The 19,128-nt window shown below is 37.0% G+C and overlaps 1 protein-coding gene across 4 annotated transcripts; it reads right to left on the bottom strand.

The window, feature by feature from the left end:
* Window positions 1-3,192: 3,192 nt before the first annotated feature.
* Window positions 3,193-19,128, bottom strand: LOC123517346 (tubulin-specific chaperone E-like). 4 transcript variants are annotated; one of them, XM_045277350.1, is made up of 16 exons: window positions 19,009-19,128; window positions 16,203-16,294; window positions 14,757-15,422; window positions 14,484-14,649; window positions 13,227-13,405; window positions 12,976-13,084; window positions 11,800-11,879; window positions 10,904-11,089; window positions 10,544-10,694; window positions 9,965-10,095; window positions 9,416-9,545; window positions 8,607-8,726; window positions 8,186-8,357; window positions 7,430-7,656; window positions 6,848-6,980; window positions 4,180-4,302 (listed from the first exon to the last, which is right to left on the bottom strand). In XM_045277350.1, the coding sequence occupies exons 5-15, from the start codon at window positions 13,403-13,405 to the stop codon at window positions 6,888-6,890; spliced, it is 1,578 nt and encodes a 525-aa protein (XP_045133285.1). In that variant the 5' UTR covers window positions 14,484-14,649; window positions 14,757-15,422; window positions 16,203-16,294; window positions 19,009-19,128; the 3' UTR covers window positions 4,180-4,302; window positions 6,848-6,887. The 4 variants fall into 4 exon arrangements, with proteins under 4 accessions (XP_045133287.1, XP_045133285.1, XP_045133284.1 ...); XM_045277349.1 differs by lacking the exon at window positions 19,009-19,128 and adding an exon at window positions 17,474-18,024; XM_045277351.1 differs by lacking the exon at window positions 19,009-19,128 and adding an exon at window positions 17,474-18,024 and having other exon boundaries at window positions 4,180-4,299.

The following is a 19,128-nucleotide window of genomic DNA, read 5'->3' as shown; positions in this document are numbered from 1 at the left end:
GCCTATTTGCAGACGATGCAAAATTGTTACGAAAAGTGAGATGTGACAAAGATTGCGAACTACTCCAGGAAGACTTGGACAGAATATGGAAATGGAGCTGTACATGGCAAATGGAGTTCAACACGACAAAATGCAAGAAAATAGAGTTTGGCAAGAGTGAAAGAAGAATCAGGAGTATGTACAAGATAGGAAATGAAGACATAAAACCAGTCATGAAGAAAAAGACCTTGGGGTGACAATTACCAATGACCTATCGCCAGAGAGACATATAAACAAAATAATTGGAGAAGTATTGAACTTATTGAGGAACATAAGAGTGGCGTTCGTATATCTAGATGAAGAAATGATGAAGAAAATAATTACTGCAATGATAAGACCGAGGCTTGAATATGCAACAATACAGTGGGCTCCGAACTTAAAGAAACACATAAGGAAACTAGAGAAAGTACAGAGGGCTGCAACGAAAATGGTGCCTGACTTAAGAGATTTGACTTATGAAGACAGACTGAAAAGAATGCAACTTCCAACCCTGGAAAACAGAAGAGAAAGGGAGACCTGATAGCAATATACAGAGTGATGATTGGCATGGAAAAATGGATAGGGAAGATCTGTGTATGTGGAATGGAAGAATGTCGAGAGGGCATGGGAAAAAACTAAAATGGCCACTTATAGGAGAGATGTGAAAAATATAGCTTCCCTCATAGAAGGGTGGAAGCATGGAATAGTTTAGACGTGGAAGTGGTCAACGCAAGGAATATTCATGATTTTAAGAAAAAGCTGGACATTAATAGATATGGAGACGGGACAACACGAGCATAGCTCTTTTCCCGTATGTTACAATTAGGTAAATACAATTAGGTAAATAACACACACACACACACACACACACACACACACACACACACACACACACATATATATATATATATATATATATATATATATATATATATATATATATATATATATATATATATATATATATATATATACAGTGCTCGATAAGGAAGTACGAACGGTTAGCGAGAATGAGTGATGAGGAGAATGAACGAGTCATAAATCCATGAACAAAAGCTCACTCCTTACATTTAATACTTTTATGGGTGGCCTTTACGTGCGATGATCTCACGAAGACGGTTTGGAATGGAAGTGGCGTACTTGCGAAGCTGTGCAGGGGTTATACTAGCCCAGGATTGGCAAATGGCTGCCTCGAGCTTAGGCACAGAGCTGGTATCTTTACCCTGCACATCTCGTTTAATGTGGTTCCACAGGTTTTCAATTGCATTAATAACAGGACTATTGCCTGGCCAGTCTGCTATGTAAGGTATATGACAGTCTGTAAGCCACTGAGACACTACGAGCAGTGTGGGCTGGGGCGTGATCTTGGTGAAAGATGGTAGCACCTGAACTATTAAAAGAATCTTCCAGGTGATCATTCAAGAGTTCATAATAAACATATTAGTTCATTTTTACATTTTTCGTTAATACAACGAGGCTCCCAAGTCCCCTTCCACTAAAACTTCCCGATACCATGAGAGAATCAGGATATTTCATTGTTTGTTGAACGTACTGGGGGTCAAGACGGTCACTACCTGCATGCTGATACACATTTCCACCCCTACTGCCAGTCACAGTAAAGGTGGACTCATCGGTTCAGAGAACATCCAGCCACTTGTCAGCATCCCACTGAAGATATTTCTTGCAAAACTCGATCCTACGACGTCGCTGGTTAAGGATGAGAAGAGGCTTCTTCACTGGATGGTGGCTTGTGTACCCAAGGTCGTGTATGCGGCAGCTAACAGTTCGTACACTAATCTCCCCAAAGAGTCCCGGGTTACTTTATTTTATTTTTCTGGCAGCAACATGTGGATTATGCTCTAACGGTCTCTCGATAACATTAGTAGCACAATGAGATGTCTTTTTGGGGTACTTTTTCCTTGGTTTGTAACCCGGTGTGTCACAGCCACTTTCCTTCTTAAAAATGGCAATCCACTTGCACACAGACGTCTTGCCAACTCCAACCAGCTAAATTATTTAATTTGTTTGGTGACCGGCTTTATGTAAAGCTATGATCTGGGCTATTGTCTCTTGTCATAAATAATTGTTCTTGCCCATATTAAGGCTAGAATGCACCTCTGTCTGCAAAAACACATTGGCCGCCTAGGTGGCGTTCTCGGAACACGCAAAAAAAAAAAATAAATAAAAAAAAAAAAATAAATAAATAAATAAATAAATCCCCATAAAGGCTACGGAGAGGTAACGGAGGGATGATTGGTAGCACGTACCATACACTTAGCTCCTCCCACTTGTCCGTTCGTACTTCCTTGGCCATATCATTTACCCCCTGCTAGGGTCTTTCCATTTTGGACAAGAAAGTACGAACGATGGCGGTCCCGTTCGTACTTCCTTGTCGAGCACTGTATATATATATATATATATATATATATATATATATATATATATATATATATATATATATATATATATATATATATATATATGTGTGTGTGTGTGTGTGTGTGTGTGTGTGTGTGTGTGTGTGCCTGTGCTGCAAAATTGAACAAATAATTCAATCTATATTATATAGATGTTATTTAGTACGTATGTTTGGTTGGTGGTAATGTATGTCAGTATATATATATATATATATATATATATATATATATATATATATATATATATATATATATATATATATATATATATATGAATGTTTGGAGTCACTCTTATTACTTGATAAAATTTTGGGTCTTGGAACAGATTAAAATTTTTTACATTGTTTCCTATGGAGAAAACAATTTTGGACTTGGAACAATTCAGACATGGAACAGCCTTCTGGAATGAATTGTGTTCCAAGTCTGAGGATCCACTGTATTTCATCAGGTCCTGGTGACTTGAATTTTTTTAGTTGATCTGTAGTATCTCCTGTTCTACCATCTCCTTAGTATGTGATTATCTGTCAGCTTCTCACTCTCTTCTGCTATAAGAATCTGTTCACTATCTGGAATTTCTTGCATGTTTTCCTGGGTGAACATATTTAAAACACTTATGAATAATTTTTTGTATTGTTACCTGTTATATAGTACGTAATGAAATTTTTTGTATTGTTACCTGTTATATAGTAATGAAATATAACATGCTGATTACAAAATTACAGGAACAATAAGGACTTGAAGAAATGGAAAGAAAATGTTACTTTAATTTTTATTTATTTATTTTTTTTTCATATTGTAAGCATGGCCATTCAAATTGGGTGGCTGTGGCATGGTGTTTACATATATGTGCATGTGTGTTTGTTGAGAATGTATAACAATCTGATGTGAAATGCCAATAGTAATGTGGAGAAAGGAGAAATAAACAATGGTGTTAAGAGCAATCATGGCCAACATTCTACGTAATAATAATTACTATACTAAAGGTAATTGGACAGAGCGGCACCATACAATGTTTTGGGCATTTTGCTGGTAAGCGATCCACAGCCATAGACACTAACCTATCTCAACCTTAATTTGAGTATCTCTCCTAAATCTCAGGCTTTCTTTTCTCCTATATTGTTTAGTTTTTTTAAGAATGCTCCCCACATCCTACCCATCTCATTCTGCTTAACCAACATCATATCATCCTCTACTTTCACCCATTCCTTGTTGGCAGGTGGTCCTTTCCCAACTCCACCTCTTTCCAGAATATTTTCTTTTTCTCATGAACACACTTCCTCGTCATCTTTTAGTAGCACACAGCTCATTTTGCTTTTCTTTTACTCTTCATATGGCATTCTATCTTTTCTAATTATACCTTTTCCTATACAACTACCTTAACTTCTTCACACCACTCTTCACTTTCCTTTCTCACTCTGCCTCACACTTGTCTTATCATATAGTTACCTTCTCTGCGCTCTCCATTATTGCTTTCTGAAAACTATTTGATTATATTTCCACTTCACTCATTTACTGTTACACTTCAATCATGACACTCAATTCGTTGATAGAGGTGAACCTAACCTTAATGAGAAACTGACATTACTGCATCACACAGGACTTCCTTTTCTCTATAAAAACCAAGAGTACAAGACAGAAGAGGATTTGTTAAATTTCTTTCTTGAATATTTTTTCCATTTCCTTACTTTTCTCCTCTATACATATCAGTTTCCTGATGAGGCATTTGTTTATTTTTCTTCTTTTCTTGCAGTATTTTGGGGCATCTGGCAGCACACACTTTGTCAGAGACACCTGTAGCAAGTGCAAGGCAGGATCCTTTCTAGTCTCTTACTCTCCTCTGGGATGGGGTCCAGCCATACCAACACTGCTGTAATCATGGAGATTCTGGTAAAGGTATGGCCCTCTCTCCATGCTGCGGTCTTATTTCCTACAATAGTTCCCCTGATCATAATGTTCTGGAATGCCTGGTCAATCCTCAGGAAATAACACAAATTACAAATCTATTTGGCATACACACTTCTCTCAGTGGTTTGTGTATGTGAGACATGACTTTCTCTTGTAGACTTACAACCTAGGTGGTCCACTACCCTACCAAGAATTGGAATACTACTACTCCTCATCCTCACCTACTTAAACTTTCAACATGCTACCATTCCCATAGCTGTCCTTTTACATAGTTCTGAGAGACCCTAGCTTCCTATCAATTGAAGAAGTTGAAATGTTTCATGTTTCTTTTCTACCTGAAAGCATTCTCTACTGTGGTTAAAGGTGATGAAGACTGAATCAAGAATTTGGGATCTCAGATGATTCTCATTCTTACAGAAATGTTATGTTGAAGTTAAATTGTCACAAATTACATGCTAATTATTGAAACCACAGTACTTCATAAAAATCATTAGTATTTTGTAAAAATCATTACTTGCAGAAGGAAACCAACATGAAGTACATAAGAAGATTCCTCTAGTATGGTACAATAGGAGGAGGAGGAGGAGGAGGAAAAGGAGGAGGAGGAGGAAAAGAAGAGGAGGAGGAGGAAAAGAAGAGGAGGAGGAGGAGGAGGAGGAGGAGGAGGAGGAGGAGGAGGAGGAACAACAACAACAACAACAACAACAGACCCTGGGGTCCTTACTAGGCTGCTTGATTAACTATTCTATACTAACTACACAGTGTGAGAGACAGGACAGGAAAGCAGAAGGCTCCTCCCCACCCACCAGCCGAAGCCGGCCGGAAAAGGAAAGGCACCATGTCGTATTGAAAAACCAAATGGAATTTTAGAGGATAGAGAAGAGAAGTTGTAATCTACGTCTACTCTTGTTTGTGGGGGACTATGTAGGTGCTTGACGGTTATGTAGTGTGGTGAATGTGCGTGTGGGTGGAGTCACAGTGTGGATGTCGGAGGGGTGGTGCAGCAGCCTTGCCTGGCACTTTCAAGGGAGGTAGCAGTCAATCAGGCAGGAGGAGGAGGAGGAGAGGAAGAAAAGAAGAGGAAAGGAGGAGAGGAAGAAAAGAAGAGGAAAGGAGGAGAGGAAGAAAAGAAGAGGAAGAGGAGGAGGAGGAGGAGGAGGAGCACAGAAGAAGAAGAAACATGGGAGGGAAGAGAAGAAAAAACGAAGAAATTTTGAGGGTTTGTTCAGCTGTTAGGGTTTCTACTGTGACGAGGTAGGTGATTGCTGTTAAATGTCACAGAAACACTATGTCAACATGCTTTCTGCTGTATTGTGTGTAGCATTTCCAAATGAAAGTCATGCAGTACAATCTAAATTGTTCCTTGACACCATCTTGGAGTGAATCTTTAAAGAACTGACCAGCCTCACGCCTTTCGCCCTCCCCACCCAGGTTGGCTAGAAGTCATGAAGCATGTTATTTTATTTGTTAATTGCAACCATGCTCTAAAATTCTGTAAATTGTTTATCAGTAAGTCATATGTCCGTCAATATTACTAGTTTCATCATAGGATAATGTGTTGACAGATTTGTCCAATGGTGAAACTGAGTTATTCAATCATTATTTCTTCAAATTTTGAGATAATACAGTATCATGCAATGAGACTAGTTAGTATTGATGGACAAGTGATTTACCGATAAACATTACACAATGTTAGCATGGCTGTAACAAGTGACGATTAAAAAATGGGATACGTGACACCTTGCCTGCGCAGGTGAGAATGGGAAAGGGCTCAAGCTAGCAGCAAATTAGTTTCATGCCAAGACTATAGTCCTGCTCCTCCAACAATGGCTGTGTTGGGGAATTCCCGCTGTACAGTGGTGAAACATGTCTCATAGCCAGTGATGCAGCAGAGTTCTAATATTAGTAAAACTTTAGCAAACATGGTCAGCAAATATACATACGCATTTAACCTTAGTATTACAACGTATGAGAGAGCAGTAAACTTATTATTGATAATATATTCATAAGCCTGGCAAGAAACGTGGCATACATATTTTACAGTGTTGCTAAAAAAAAAAATGATATACTTATAAAGAGTTTTCCTTGCAGTTTGGGATGGGTAAATAGTTCCATAGTTATAATTAGATTATATCGTGAAGAAAAGTACTTTAAAATAAGCTGACATAAGTAAGAAAAAAACTACATTCAAATCTTCACCGCAGCAACACCAATCACACCCGCCATCCATACAGGTGATGGGAGGTCAGCTGCGGTGTCCTTGACCAGGAAGAGAGGGGAAGGAAGAGGGAGGGGTAAGAGAGAGGGAGGAAGAAGGAGAGAGGGGGGGTAGCCAACGAGGGATTAAAGGTATGGCAGCCATTGTATCTCACCATGCTACACTTGAATTTCATGTCACAGGTAAACAAAGGCTCAAAGTGCATTTGAGTATAAAACTTTAAGTAGTTAAAATAACTTATACTTTCAGCTCTAGCAGTACATAGGTGTGCATGCATGAAGATACGTACTTCCAAGAATAATTCTAGGAGAGATACTTGAAGCTTGTTATCACCAGCTAATCAATAGGGCATCACCACTTTCAATAGAGTAGAAAGCCAAGTCTTGCTGATCATTGTCCATAGGTACTTCAAATCCTCTATCCTGAAAAACACATACATATACATATGCACCATATACAGACCAAACAATTTTGTGACAGCAGAAAGATGTCATGGAGGCATCACTGCATTGCCCTTACTGACACCTCGCCCAACAAAAAAGTTTTGTTCTTTTGACAGACACACAGTCAGATATGGATTTGCATCCACTTGATGCCATTATAAAACTGTTAAAGTGTGGGGAGAGGTTTTTCAGGCCTTGCTATTGCAACTTTGGTACTGTGGTGTTGTCACCTCTCTGTCATCACAAAATTGTTTTATATCACTGCACAGTTGTTTCATTCATATCACACAATACAAAGATAACTGGGTGTAGAAGGAATATACATAAATTAACCAAGAAGGAATATACATAAAATAATATACATAAATTAACCATATAATAGGATAAGATGGTTGCTCATTATTAACCAAAAATATAGAAATGTCTACCTTAGTGGAGCGGTAAGAAAGTTGGAGGTTGAGGGATGGGTTGATCTTCAAGTATCGCTTCAACATCATCTTCACTTTTGCAACTTTGGTTGTGAGCAAAAAATATTTGACAGTCTCTTCCCTTTGAGGTTCAGACAGGACTATTATCTTCAACTCTGCTTTCAGGTCCTTCAGTTTCTGACTCTTTTGTGTTTTAAAGTCACTGTCATCCAAAGGAGCACCATGGGCTGTCAAAAGAGTAAATGTCATATTATCAGCTCCAAGATTAATCAAAGAAACAGTCCAGTAACTCTACTTGCCTCTCCTTTCCCATTTAATAGCACATTACTTAGATACATGATGCTTTTTGCACAATCCATACACTTCCTGTCGTTTTCTTTCATGATTAGATCTACCAGTCATTGTTTATTGTTGAAGTCCTGCATGAAATGTTAATAGTCTTACAATTTCTATTATCTTTTTTCTGCTTTCCAATAAAGTGTGTTTTTCATGTTTAGTCTTCACAAAAATGTTTTTCACTTAAATTGCAACACAACCATCAATTGAAAGTTATGCATTCTGAGATATGGAAGTAAAGTGGGGAGGGGGAAGAGGAGGACAAAGTCAGCTTCTTAATGGGCAGGAATGAATAAGCATATTTTTTTCAATACCAGGGGTTTCATGCTATACCTAAGGAACCAAATAAGCACAATGCTTGAGAGGGAATTATGGAGTGTACAATGCTGAAATTTGTAATAAAATTCTCTTAAAACTTACCTTTAACAAGCCTTAAGTAGGTAGGATGTCTTTCCATAAACTCATGAGACAAGCTGCTCAAGTTCTGGTCTTCTTTTCCCCCATTCTTGTAATACTCACTGCTAAAAGTTTTCAGGTAGAATAATTCACAGTCTCTCTTTTCCTTTGGAGACAATTCGGTTCGGTTCAAAACCTGAAAAGGCAGATTATTTTTAGTGTTCCTGGTCAAATTTTTTCATTTTTTTATTTCTTCTATCACTTACATTGCAACCACATAGATATAGAAGCATAGTAATGAAAGATACCAGAATCATAATAGTCAGCAAATGAGGAGGAATGTTAGGTTAGCAGGGCAGGGGAGTTCATGTATATAAGTGCAAAATGATCTGAATAATGAAGACCTACCATACATTCACTTACCTGGATTTGGATGCAACATTACCTTCAGATTACTAATGCGTGCAAAGGTGAACTCCTGAAAATATCGTGATGTCTTGACATCATAGCTGATGACCAGGTATTCCATCTTTGCTAGCTTGTTCAGCTCTCCAGTACACTCCCACTAAAGGAAAAAATGTTTTCATTAATATATGAACATTTAAATAAACACTGCACTTAAATATTCATACATAACAACTACATCAATCTTATGTTTTCTGCTGCATACTGATTTTGTTCAACAAAAAAACTAACTAAGACATGTTTTGAATCATGATAAGATAAAAATCCACAGTAATATTATTAGGCTGTATCTAAGCTCCAATGATTATTTTAATTACAATACAAGTGAATTTACAATCTGCACAGGTTTAGTTCCATCAGCATGAATACAAGAGACTGGTAAAGTAAACAGTGGCCTTATGCCTAGTGCTACCAAGCGAAACAAATGGACACAAGTAATGGGTAGTGACGCAGCTACCTGGTAGGTGTAGCGGTTAATGGTACACATTTACCTGATATGTGTGTCCTAGCCCACTTTCTCTACACTTTGGTTGTAAATGTGAATGCACCAACTTACTATTCACTAATAACAGAAGTATCTGGACACAAAGCTATTAAAGATGAGGGACACAATCACACAATCACTAGGAACCTAACAAGCAAGCAGGAAATGAAGTGATGAAAATTGCAGATAATATTAGTAAAAGGCAAATTGAAAACTCTTCTCTCAAAGGCACTTCAAAAGGAAGCACTCTTTGCAGGAACAGTAATGAAAGGGCAAATTTAAAAGCAGTAATCCATATCATTTACCGTGTCCAATGGGTTATTGGCTAGCATCAAACGCTTGAGATGAGGGAAGAGTGGTGTCTTGTCAGTAGCGGAGGTGGAAGGGAACATGATCCTCTTCAAGCAACAATTATTGGCATTTAAGCTCTCAAGTCTGTAGAAAAATCAAACAATAAATAAATTAATAAACGGGCCATTTGAACCAAAATAAAGTGAGAAAAATGCAGTTAAAGTTTGTTGAACTTCACAGGATCTCGATCCTTTGATAAACTAGTGGGCTTACTGTACATCCACACATATTGATAGCTAGATAGATAGACGAATTAATTTAAAAATCAGCATATCCAACAAATTATGACATTAAATATCCTGTCTTTAAACAATTTCCAATAGCTGTATTGTTTGTTTTGGATTAGCATCTATTGACAAAATAGGTACACTTAAAAATTCTTTTAGAGTTAAATGTGAAAGATGAAGAAAAATAGTCAAAATGTTCTTCACATGTGAAATTTTTTACATATATTTGTAAGAATTTCTATAATATGAGTCACAAGTGTAACTATTATCACAAACCTGGGAAGTGAACCCAAATGGCATATTTCTTCCCATGATGATATGGGGTTCTGTCCTATGTCTAGTTCTTCTAAAGAGTCAAACAAACCGCATGGAATGGGTCCCAGAACATCAAGCTTATTGAATGCCATCTGGAGGAATAAGAGACTAATATTTAATAACTTTTAACTTGACAATATATTTCATTATGGGATGCAACACATTCCAATTTTCTTTCAGCTACATCAGAATCTACAATAACAGATTACCAAGGTGACAGCATCATTATATTTAAATTAAGTCTTAAGAGTTGATACTAGTACAAGAAGCTGCTGTTAGGTGGGAGAGCAATAAAAAAAAAAAAAAATGCAATGCTATATGTTGTTTGTTTTTATGCAAGTTGACAAAAAATAGTAACAATCAAGATTCATGTAATTTAGACAAGATATGCAAATTGTGGATTCTTGATAGTGTAATCGAGATGCAAAATATCGAGATGAGATTCATGACTACTGCATCTCTGGAAAAAAGTAAATGCAAAATTCAAGAGGGGACTTTAGGTATCAACTAAAAGGAACATTGATGCAGAAAAAGTTTTACCTGCAAATTCCTCAGTTCAGGAAACATAGTGCAGCAAGTCAGAAGGTCCATCCATGAATAAACCAACATGTTGTTCAAAACTAGGTGAACAACATAATTCAGGTTCTTCCTTAGTTCTTCAGGATTATCAGGAATGCATAACATGTTACCACTGAAAAAAAAAGAATGTGCAAGTATAATGAGAAAATCCAAGCTACTGCAATCAGTTGAGATCCACATAGCTAAACTAAGTGTTGCATATCTTAATTGCTACATCACAGATTCTGCTCAGGCTTATGTTAAGAATTAATAGGATTTCTTGACCAAGGGAATTTAGATTAATTAACTTCATTTAATAGGATTAAAATAATACTCTTTTACCTAACATTTAAGAAACGCAGACGGGGGAGCTGTCGAGCGATATCTGCAACAGCAATCCACGAGGAGAGAAGAGAGAGTGAAACGTCAACAGAATGTAACTTAGGAAGAAGAGTTGCCAAGTCTGTTTCATCAGTTCCCCAGATCATCCATCCAGTAAGCACTGCTGTTTTAAGCTCTTCCAATATACTGAAATAAAGAAGCAATATATCAGTCTTTCTATTTCAGTCACTAAAAAGAAACTCCTTTCAATCCTCCATTCCATTTTCTTTTAAGTCTTACTGGAGAGGCAGACTAGAAAGCTGCATATATATTTCATTCCTAACAATGCAGCAAGGGAAAGAGAGGTGAGAAATACAGTTAGGCAGCAAAAGATAGAGAAGTGAGAAATACAGTTAGGCAACAAGGGAAGAAGTGAGAAATACAGAAGTTAATACTTGTTGACTACTGTGTTACTCTTTTATATTGTCTACACAGACTGTTCTCACTTAACAACTGTTCTATTTAACAAATGTTCAAAGATACGATGACCTTAATTTGTGGAATATTTAGAGAGAGAGAGAGAGAGAGAGAGAGAGAGAGAGAGAGAGAGAGAGAGAGAGAGAGAGAGAGAGAGAGAGAGAGAGAGAGAGAGAGAGAGAGAGAATGTGAATTGTGGGTGTGACATCATCATCAATCATGTTGTAGTACGTTCACAGGTGAGTGTACAGAGTTTATTATTTGCATCTGAAAAGTGTTTAATTAATAGAGTGTAGAAAAAGTTTATAAAAGTATGGGAGAGTTTGTAAAAGCTTGAATATGTAAAAGTAATAAAATATATACAGTATACTTTTCTACTTTATATTTCAGTGCAAATATCATTTCACTTGATATCAAGAAATACAGAATTAACACCTTACCTTTGTTTCCTTCCAATTTTATCCATGCCCACTACTTCCACAAATCTTGCATTAATTTCTCTTTGTAACTGTTCCATTACCTGTGGAAATAAATATATATCTAAACTTCACAAATAAGTATATTCTTTGGCAAAAAAATAAAAATAAATAAATAAATAAAATAAATAAATAAATAAAATAAATAAAAATAAATAAATAAAAAAATAAAAATAATAATAATAAATAAAACATGACTGTCCTTTTCCACTGAGGACCAACAGGATTAAGAGTGGAAATTAAATAGGAGTGTGTGGTGCCTACTCTGGGCCATCTCATGCAAAATTGCTGTCATCATATGAATTTATGCATGCATACACACTAATACAGGGATTTCTCAAATTGTGCAAGGGATACATTCCTGAACAGATTATGTAATGTAAAAATTGCATAAACTTAACATGACTACTGAACTAAACTGTATAGTACATATCAAGTCTGGAGGATTGCATTCAGCTGACATTAAGTTGAAGGATACAGTATGTTGGCAGTACACCTGGGGAACACCTGGGGCCGTATTCTACATAGTTATTATCAGGTCTCACAGAATTCCTGACCATCATTCCACTGACCCTCTTACGGCTCACAATTTGTTAATTTTAAATATATAGAAAGAAGTAGGTTCTTGATATAATTTTCTTTTATCCATATTATTTTGACATCATATTACTACTTTGAGAATAGTTAGACAGCGTATCCAAATTAAAAAAAAACATGATAAGTAGAAGATTACTCCTGACAGCCTAACACATGCAGGCTGTGCAGCTTGAGAAGGGAAAACTGATCATACTCCTTCCACCAGTTATTTATAATAATACATTATTGCATAAAAAAAGGACATTATTTAGTCATTATTACTGATACTTATCATTAAATTAATAATAAAAACAGTTAGGGATCATGTTATGGTAAATATAGCCTAGTTCCCACAATTTTGACGCAAGAGTACGCATCACAGAACTAAACCAGCAGCACAACTTGATTTTCTTGATATTGTGTTATTCTAAATAATGTGTAATATGAAAAAATTACTAGTTTTTTTTACCTCATGTTATTCCAAAATCACATTCTAAATACACACAAATTGAGAAATACCTAGAGTTTAGATCTACCTTTATGTAATCCTTACTTAAACCTCACCTCAGATTCAACAGTTGCATCATTCTGGTATCTTCCTCGTATTGCCTTCTCAAAGCTTATACCTGTGTTCACTTTAGCTGGACGAACAAAAGATCCTGAAGTCGAGTATCTGGAAGCAAAATAAAGCATCATATTCTTCCTATTTCAGACAAAAGAAATACTTACATCTATCTATCCATCAATCTTCCATTGCTTCACTTCCTCCTGAAACATCCCAGCAATACATAAAGGACATGCAGTGATCTTCATACCTGGTTTGGAAGTACTTAATGTTGTTGTGGGATCCATCATGTCTACCACGAGAAGCATCATCCCAGTCAATACCATACCATGTGCCCTGAGTTGAGGGCAGCTCTCCAATCCACTGAATTGTTCCATGGTGGCCATCACACTCAACCCGTTTTCCAATGCCCACATTAAACTCCATCATCTAAGAAAATACCAAATATACATGTGTGTGTGTGTGTGTGTGTATGTATTTATGTACGTGTGTATGTACAGTATGTATGTATGTATGTATATATATATATATATATATATATATATATATATATATATATATATATATATATATATATATATATATATATATATATATATATATATATTACAGTCAACTCTCCATTAATGTGAGGGTCACATTCCTGGAGACGTTGCATTATTCAAAATTGCGTTATTCGAACATAACTTCCCCATAGAAGACAATGGTAATAGGGGGAGGAGTTACATTCCTAGCCACTGGGAAAGTCTGTCTATTGTGGGAATTTTGTTACTCAAACCTTAAGAAAAAAATTAATACATCAATAGGTCACAGAAACAATAAAAACACATGTTCTCATCTTATTAGCTCTAATGGTATGCAACTTGCTCTTCCTCAGTCCCATCACATGAACAATCACCGAGATCTTCTCCCCTAGAATAGCGATCTATCACTTCTAACTTCTTTTCAATGGTTACAGTCTTACTTGATTTCTTAGAATCACCTTCCTGTGAAAGACGCTAGGATGCTATAGTATAGGACACAAGATGAAAACATAGAGAAATGATCCACTCAGTGTGGGTTAGTTCCAGACTGAGGAGTGAGGACTGTGAGAAGAAATAACTGAGAGTCTCTGAACTATCACTCAGTGCCATGGAGTCAAGGTGATCCTCATGGCATGATCGTAGTACATGAATACAAAGATATGGTATCCATTATAGCAGGCAATAGAGAAGCAGAAACACAAATACTGTGATAAAAACAATATCGGCAGTGGCAGCTTCTTCGCATTAATCGAGAGTTGACTGTATACATAGACTGTTGCATGAAGAAGTCACATACTCGCAAAAATTAAAGTTTAAGTCATTCTAAGCTGGAAATATTCAACGTTCAAGAGCTTTTAACACTATGATTTAGAAATTATAGGATATTTAGATATGAACATAATATGAGTTGGCAAGAGTGGAAAGGGAGCAGGAGCAGCAATGGTGGACATGGCCATCTTGAAGCTGAATAATTTATTACATACCTCCTTTTGCAAGTCCAAATCTGACTGGTCCTCGAGCTGTTGGCAAATCAACAATTGTTCCTCTCTTGGTGACAAGGATGATTCCTTCCTTCACAAGCTGTGCACCAATTTTACGCACTGATGGCATTAAATCTCTCCATGCTTTAGGAGAAAGTGCTCGTGCAACCTGCAAACACCAAGAAATGCAATCAAATGTAAAGGAATACATCATGTCCATATGTAACTTTCAAAAGAAAAGCACAAGCTACGTACTCTATAATCAATTAAACGCACCTCTGAAGGACAAATCGTCTTCTTGAGGCCTCTGACTGTAACTAATTCAATGATCTTTGCTCGAATCAGAGCATCAAATCTTTTTGAAAGCCTTTGTTGTCTCTCAGTCAGTGATTCTTGAATTGTTTCATGAGTATCTGTCTTGATTCCAGATGATTTAGGTGCTGACACTGATGGAACTGAGAAAGGACTACTAGAATTGAAGGAGGTGGAATAAGAGGCATCAGTGTTTGTGGTTGTAGAAGATGAGTATACAGTACCAGAGATACTGTCAATTATGCTATTACTGTATGAAGGAAGGGCACTATTATTTACTTCATTACCAGTAAATGGCGAGATTGTACTGTCCTCTAGTGAAAGAATAGCTTCAGTGGGAACTGGGCTGGCAGAGGAAAGAGTACTTGGTGTTGAAATACAAGTAGAAGTAGGTCTTACAAAGGCTTGAGAAGCTATGATAATATTACATGCAGAAGTATGAGAACCAGGCAAGGTGTATGGTAAGGTTCTTTCAAGTATGCAAGAATCTCCAGCTCCAGTCACAGGAACTGATGTAGAAACAGTCACATTTTCAACTGTTGATACTCCTGGAGATACTTCTAATAGGGCACTTGTTTCTCCTGTAGTCTGAAACTCAACAGCTCTTACTTGTTGTGGCTGACAGAGATGCTAGAAAAAATAAAACAATAAATTAAACATACATTCACATAGCCAGGCTTTCACTATTACACAATATTCTAATGTGAACAAAACTTAAAATTGGGAGTCACCGCCTCCAAGTCATACTATAACAAAAGGACTCAAAAACCTAATGCAAGGATGGGCTACAAGTCACTGAGAAGTCCTAAATGTGGGCTAAAGTAATACAATTGCAAGGAAGCAGATAGCTGCAAGGCAACATGTGCATACAGGATATAAATCAAAGATATATATTTTCTTCTCTGGACTTTCACACATCCATTACTTGTTTTTAAATACATTATTTCATAAGGTGGTCCATCTTTCCCATGCATCTTCACCAGCAGATCTTGCTACGTAGCATCTTACTGAACCAATCTTTGTTACTGATCATTTCTTCACTATTTGAAAGAAAGATCTGCTTTCTGCCACTTTTTTAATCTTCATCTTTATCACAGGTGGTCTTTCAACAATTACTTCACTATAACAAAGGTATACTGTACTGCCAAAAACTGAGAGGTTACCATCTATACAAGGGGTTCTCAACCTAGGGTTTACAAACCCCTAGGAGTTCACAAGATTTCCAGCAGTACTTGCATACATGACCGATCTAATAACAATTGCATATTGAGTTAATGTAGGTCACTATATTAACATTCTGTTTGGTGTCAGATTACTGAGGGTTCGGTTAGATGGTCTTAGTGGGTTCTTAACGAGAAAAAGGTTAAAAACCCGATCTACACTGCTGGAAAACATCTCATAATTTCTTACCTTATCTGGAAGTAAAGTTCCTGATGAAGTGAGTCTCTTCACATTCTCCTCACAATTACAATCTCCTTCTTTTCTCTTCATTTAGATGAAATCTGATATGAAGAACAAGTGAAAGTGTGGAAAAAAAATGCTAGTTTTACAAACTACAACAAAGTAATCATATGCTGTAACTACAGAGATAATTATAACCAGACAATTATGACCCGAAACTAACTTTATATATATATATATATATATATATATATATATATATATATATATATATATATATATATATATATATCACTAAAACACTGACCATATTCAATGGTCACTTGGTATACAGTATGTCCTTAATGCCTTCCAGATCCCTCGACTTGTACAAAACAGGGTGCATACCAAATATTTTTTTATTTTATTTATTTTTTCCACAATATGTAAAAGTAGGATGATTAATCCACTCCCATGTTCTTGTTGTAATGCCAGTTAATGCCTTGCTCTTGACCTTGCTGCAAGCATCCTAACCTATCTAAATCTGACCAAACAAGAAGCTTGCGGCTAGATAAAGGTCAAGAACATGGTGCCCATGCAAAACGAACAGCAGGACTTTTGTGACTTCTTAAACAGTTTCCTCTAGTAATACCCTTCTTAATATCTACCGAACTTTTACCTTTTTTCTATTTATCTTTTTTTATTACCAAACAAGGTTCCAGAAGTTCATACATTGTGAACGATATTCTACAACCTAAATTCTACTTGACCTAAGATCCAGAATGTGTAATTCAGAGCTGGCGTCACAGGCTTGAACCAACCTCTTTCATGAGTCCTCTGTGAGATTCTGTGGCATGTAAGTATTGACCTCGGGAAAAGAGGCTGAGGTTAACTATGTTGATCTAGTTTGCTCTAGACCTTGGCTTCTGAGACCGAGAAACCTTTACACACCATTGCATCCGAAATTTGCTGCAATGGCACTGAATATGATTCGATTATAAACGAACGAATTACAAATAATTAGACTCCGCCATGTTGCCACTTACCTACCTGGCCACAGTTCTTCCTTAACACGTAAAGACACTTCTCTTGAAGTGAAAATAGTAAGTGATGATGCTAGTGTTGTGATGCAATTTAAATGGTAAGAAAATGTAGCACATAAAAGAACATGTGTGGTCAGTGCGCCACTAAAAGCTAGTATGTAATTTTCTCTTACTATTCACCAATCATTCCGGCTTTCATTTCTAACTTTCGCATTCCTATCGTAACATCACAGCATACAGATAATACCCTTTACCTACCAGCAGCCAGTTACACCTCTTGGCGTGTACCTATCCTTCTTGTTTGTTATTTCCTTCTAAGTCCGTGCCTGATGTGGTGGTGACACAGCCTTTCATGGCATGTGTTTGTTTACATCGCGATGTTCGCGACGACACCGCAACATTGTTACCAACTCCTCTCAGCTGCTACTTGTCGCTAGATTAGTCGCAATATGTCGCTAAGAATCACTAAAATCATGAACAAATTCTCCAAAAAAGTTGCTAAATAAAGAATATAATTTTTGATAGTAAAAAAGCAATAACGAGAGAGAGAGAGAGAGAGAGAGATGAATCACCGAAATAATTTCGTAGTATATTGAGTAAAGGCCCATCGTAATCCTGCAGCTTCATCGTTAATATACATGTGCAAAACTTACAATATGCCTTGAGCCTTACTGAGCCACTTGCTATATTTAGAGTCATTTAGCCATTCCTGACGAAACTGTTGAGAGTATTTCTTGCTCGTTGTTGTAAGTGCTTCACACCGTCACACTCATGGGCGTTGTGATGAGACTGCATTTACTAAAGCGTGGATCCGGGACTGAGACAAGTAGCCGACTCAAATGTTCACCCTCCTGTACGCATACGATACGCGTCAATCCACACAACCCTCGCTGAGGATGGATTGAGGAGGGGCAGGGTGGGGGAATGAGTGGCTCTTTCCCTACCTCACCAGCCCTTTCCCAATCCCTCCTCCAACAAGCTCTCCTATCCAGTGTCAGTGCAATCATTTGAAGGCTTGTGTACTGAAGTTATTACTAATTTCCGATAGGATAAAATAGGATTAGAAATGCTCGTAGAAGTGTGATGTAGACCGTGAAAATGTGTATAGTTACGTGTGGTGTATTGGTTGAAACTGCAACAATACCAAAAGGAGCTTAAAAAAAAAAAAAAAAAAAAAAAAAAAAATTACGTATAGCTATAGTATAGGGGAAAATCGCATCTGGGATCCTAAAAGTGAATACTACAGAAAAAAAAAAAAAAAAAAAAAAAAAAAAAAACTAAGCAAATCGGTGTTCGATGAGATAGCTGCCATGCACTCTCCGATGACTGCTTTCCTCTACGCAGGGTGTTGTTGAAGGTGAGGATTGAATACTTGCGATTATTTGATTTGATTGCAAATGTCATCGTCACCAGGGGGAAGACATTTTGTTGGGTAGCTGTTTGTTTGCACTCACTTCCCACCAACCAGCCGATACTTTCCAGTCGCAATGTGTGAACATGTTCCGATTAATAAGGCTCAGTCGATACTACTAGCGACTCACAAATTATTGACACGTGTGAACCCGCCTTAACTTAACCTATCCTATAATCTTTCAGTTGGCTAATAATTTGCAATCGCAGTACAGCCGCGCTTCCTAATAAGAGTGCCCGTTCCACAAAGTTCTCGATCGTCCACCTTCAAACACCTTGTTCACGAAAACTGCACGTTGATCGTCACTTGGGACACTTCATTGTTGTTAGAAGAACACATTGTGATTTGAAACAAAGAAAAGAAAATCACCAAATGCGCTTACCTCCAAAATGAGCGAGTGAAAACTTCACAACCAGACATGGTTTGAGTATGACTGAGAATTCCATTATGGCGGACAGTCAGCCTTCACTTACAGAATGAAAGCCTTTGGTTGGCCGATATA

This window comes from Portunus trituberculatus, chromosome 42 (assembly GCF_017591435.1).
Source record: "Portunus trituberculatus isolate SZX2019 chromosome 42, ASM1759143v1, whole genome shotgun sequence".
NCBI classification, from domain to species: Eukaryota; Metazoa; Arthropoda; class Malacostraca; order Decapoda; family Portunidae; genus Portunus; species Portunus trituberculatus.
The sequence above is the reverse complement of the archived record's forward strand: the minus strand, read 5'-3'. Positions and strand labels throughout refer to the sequence as shown.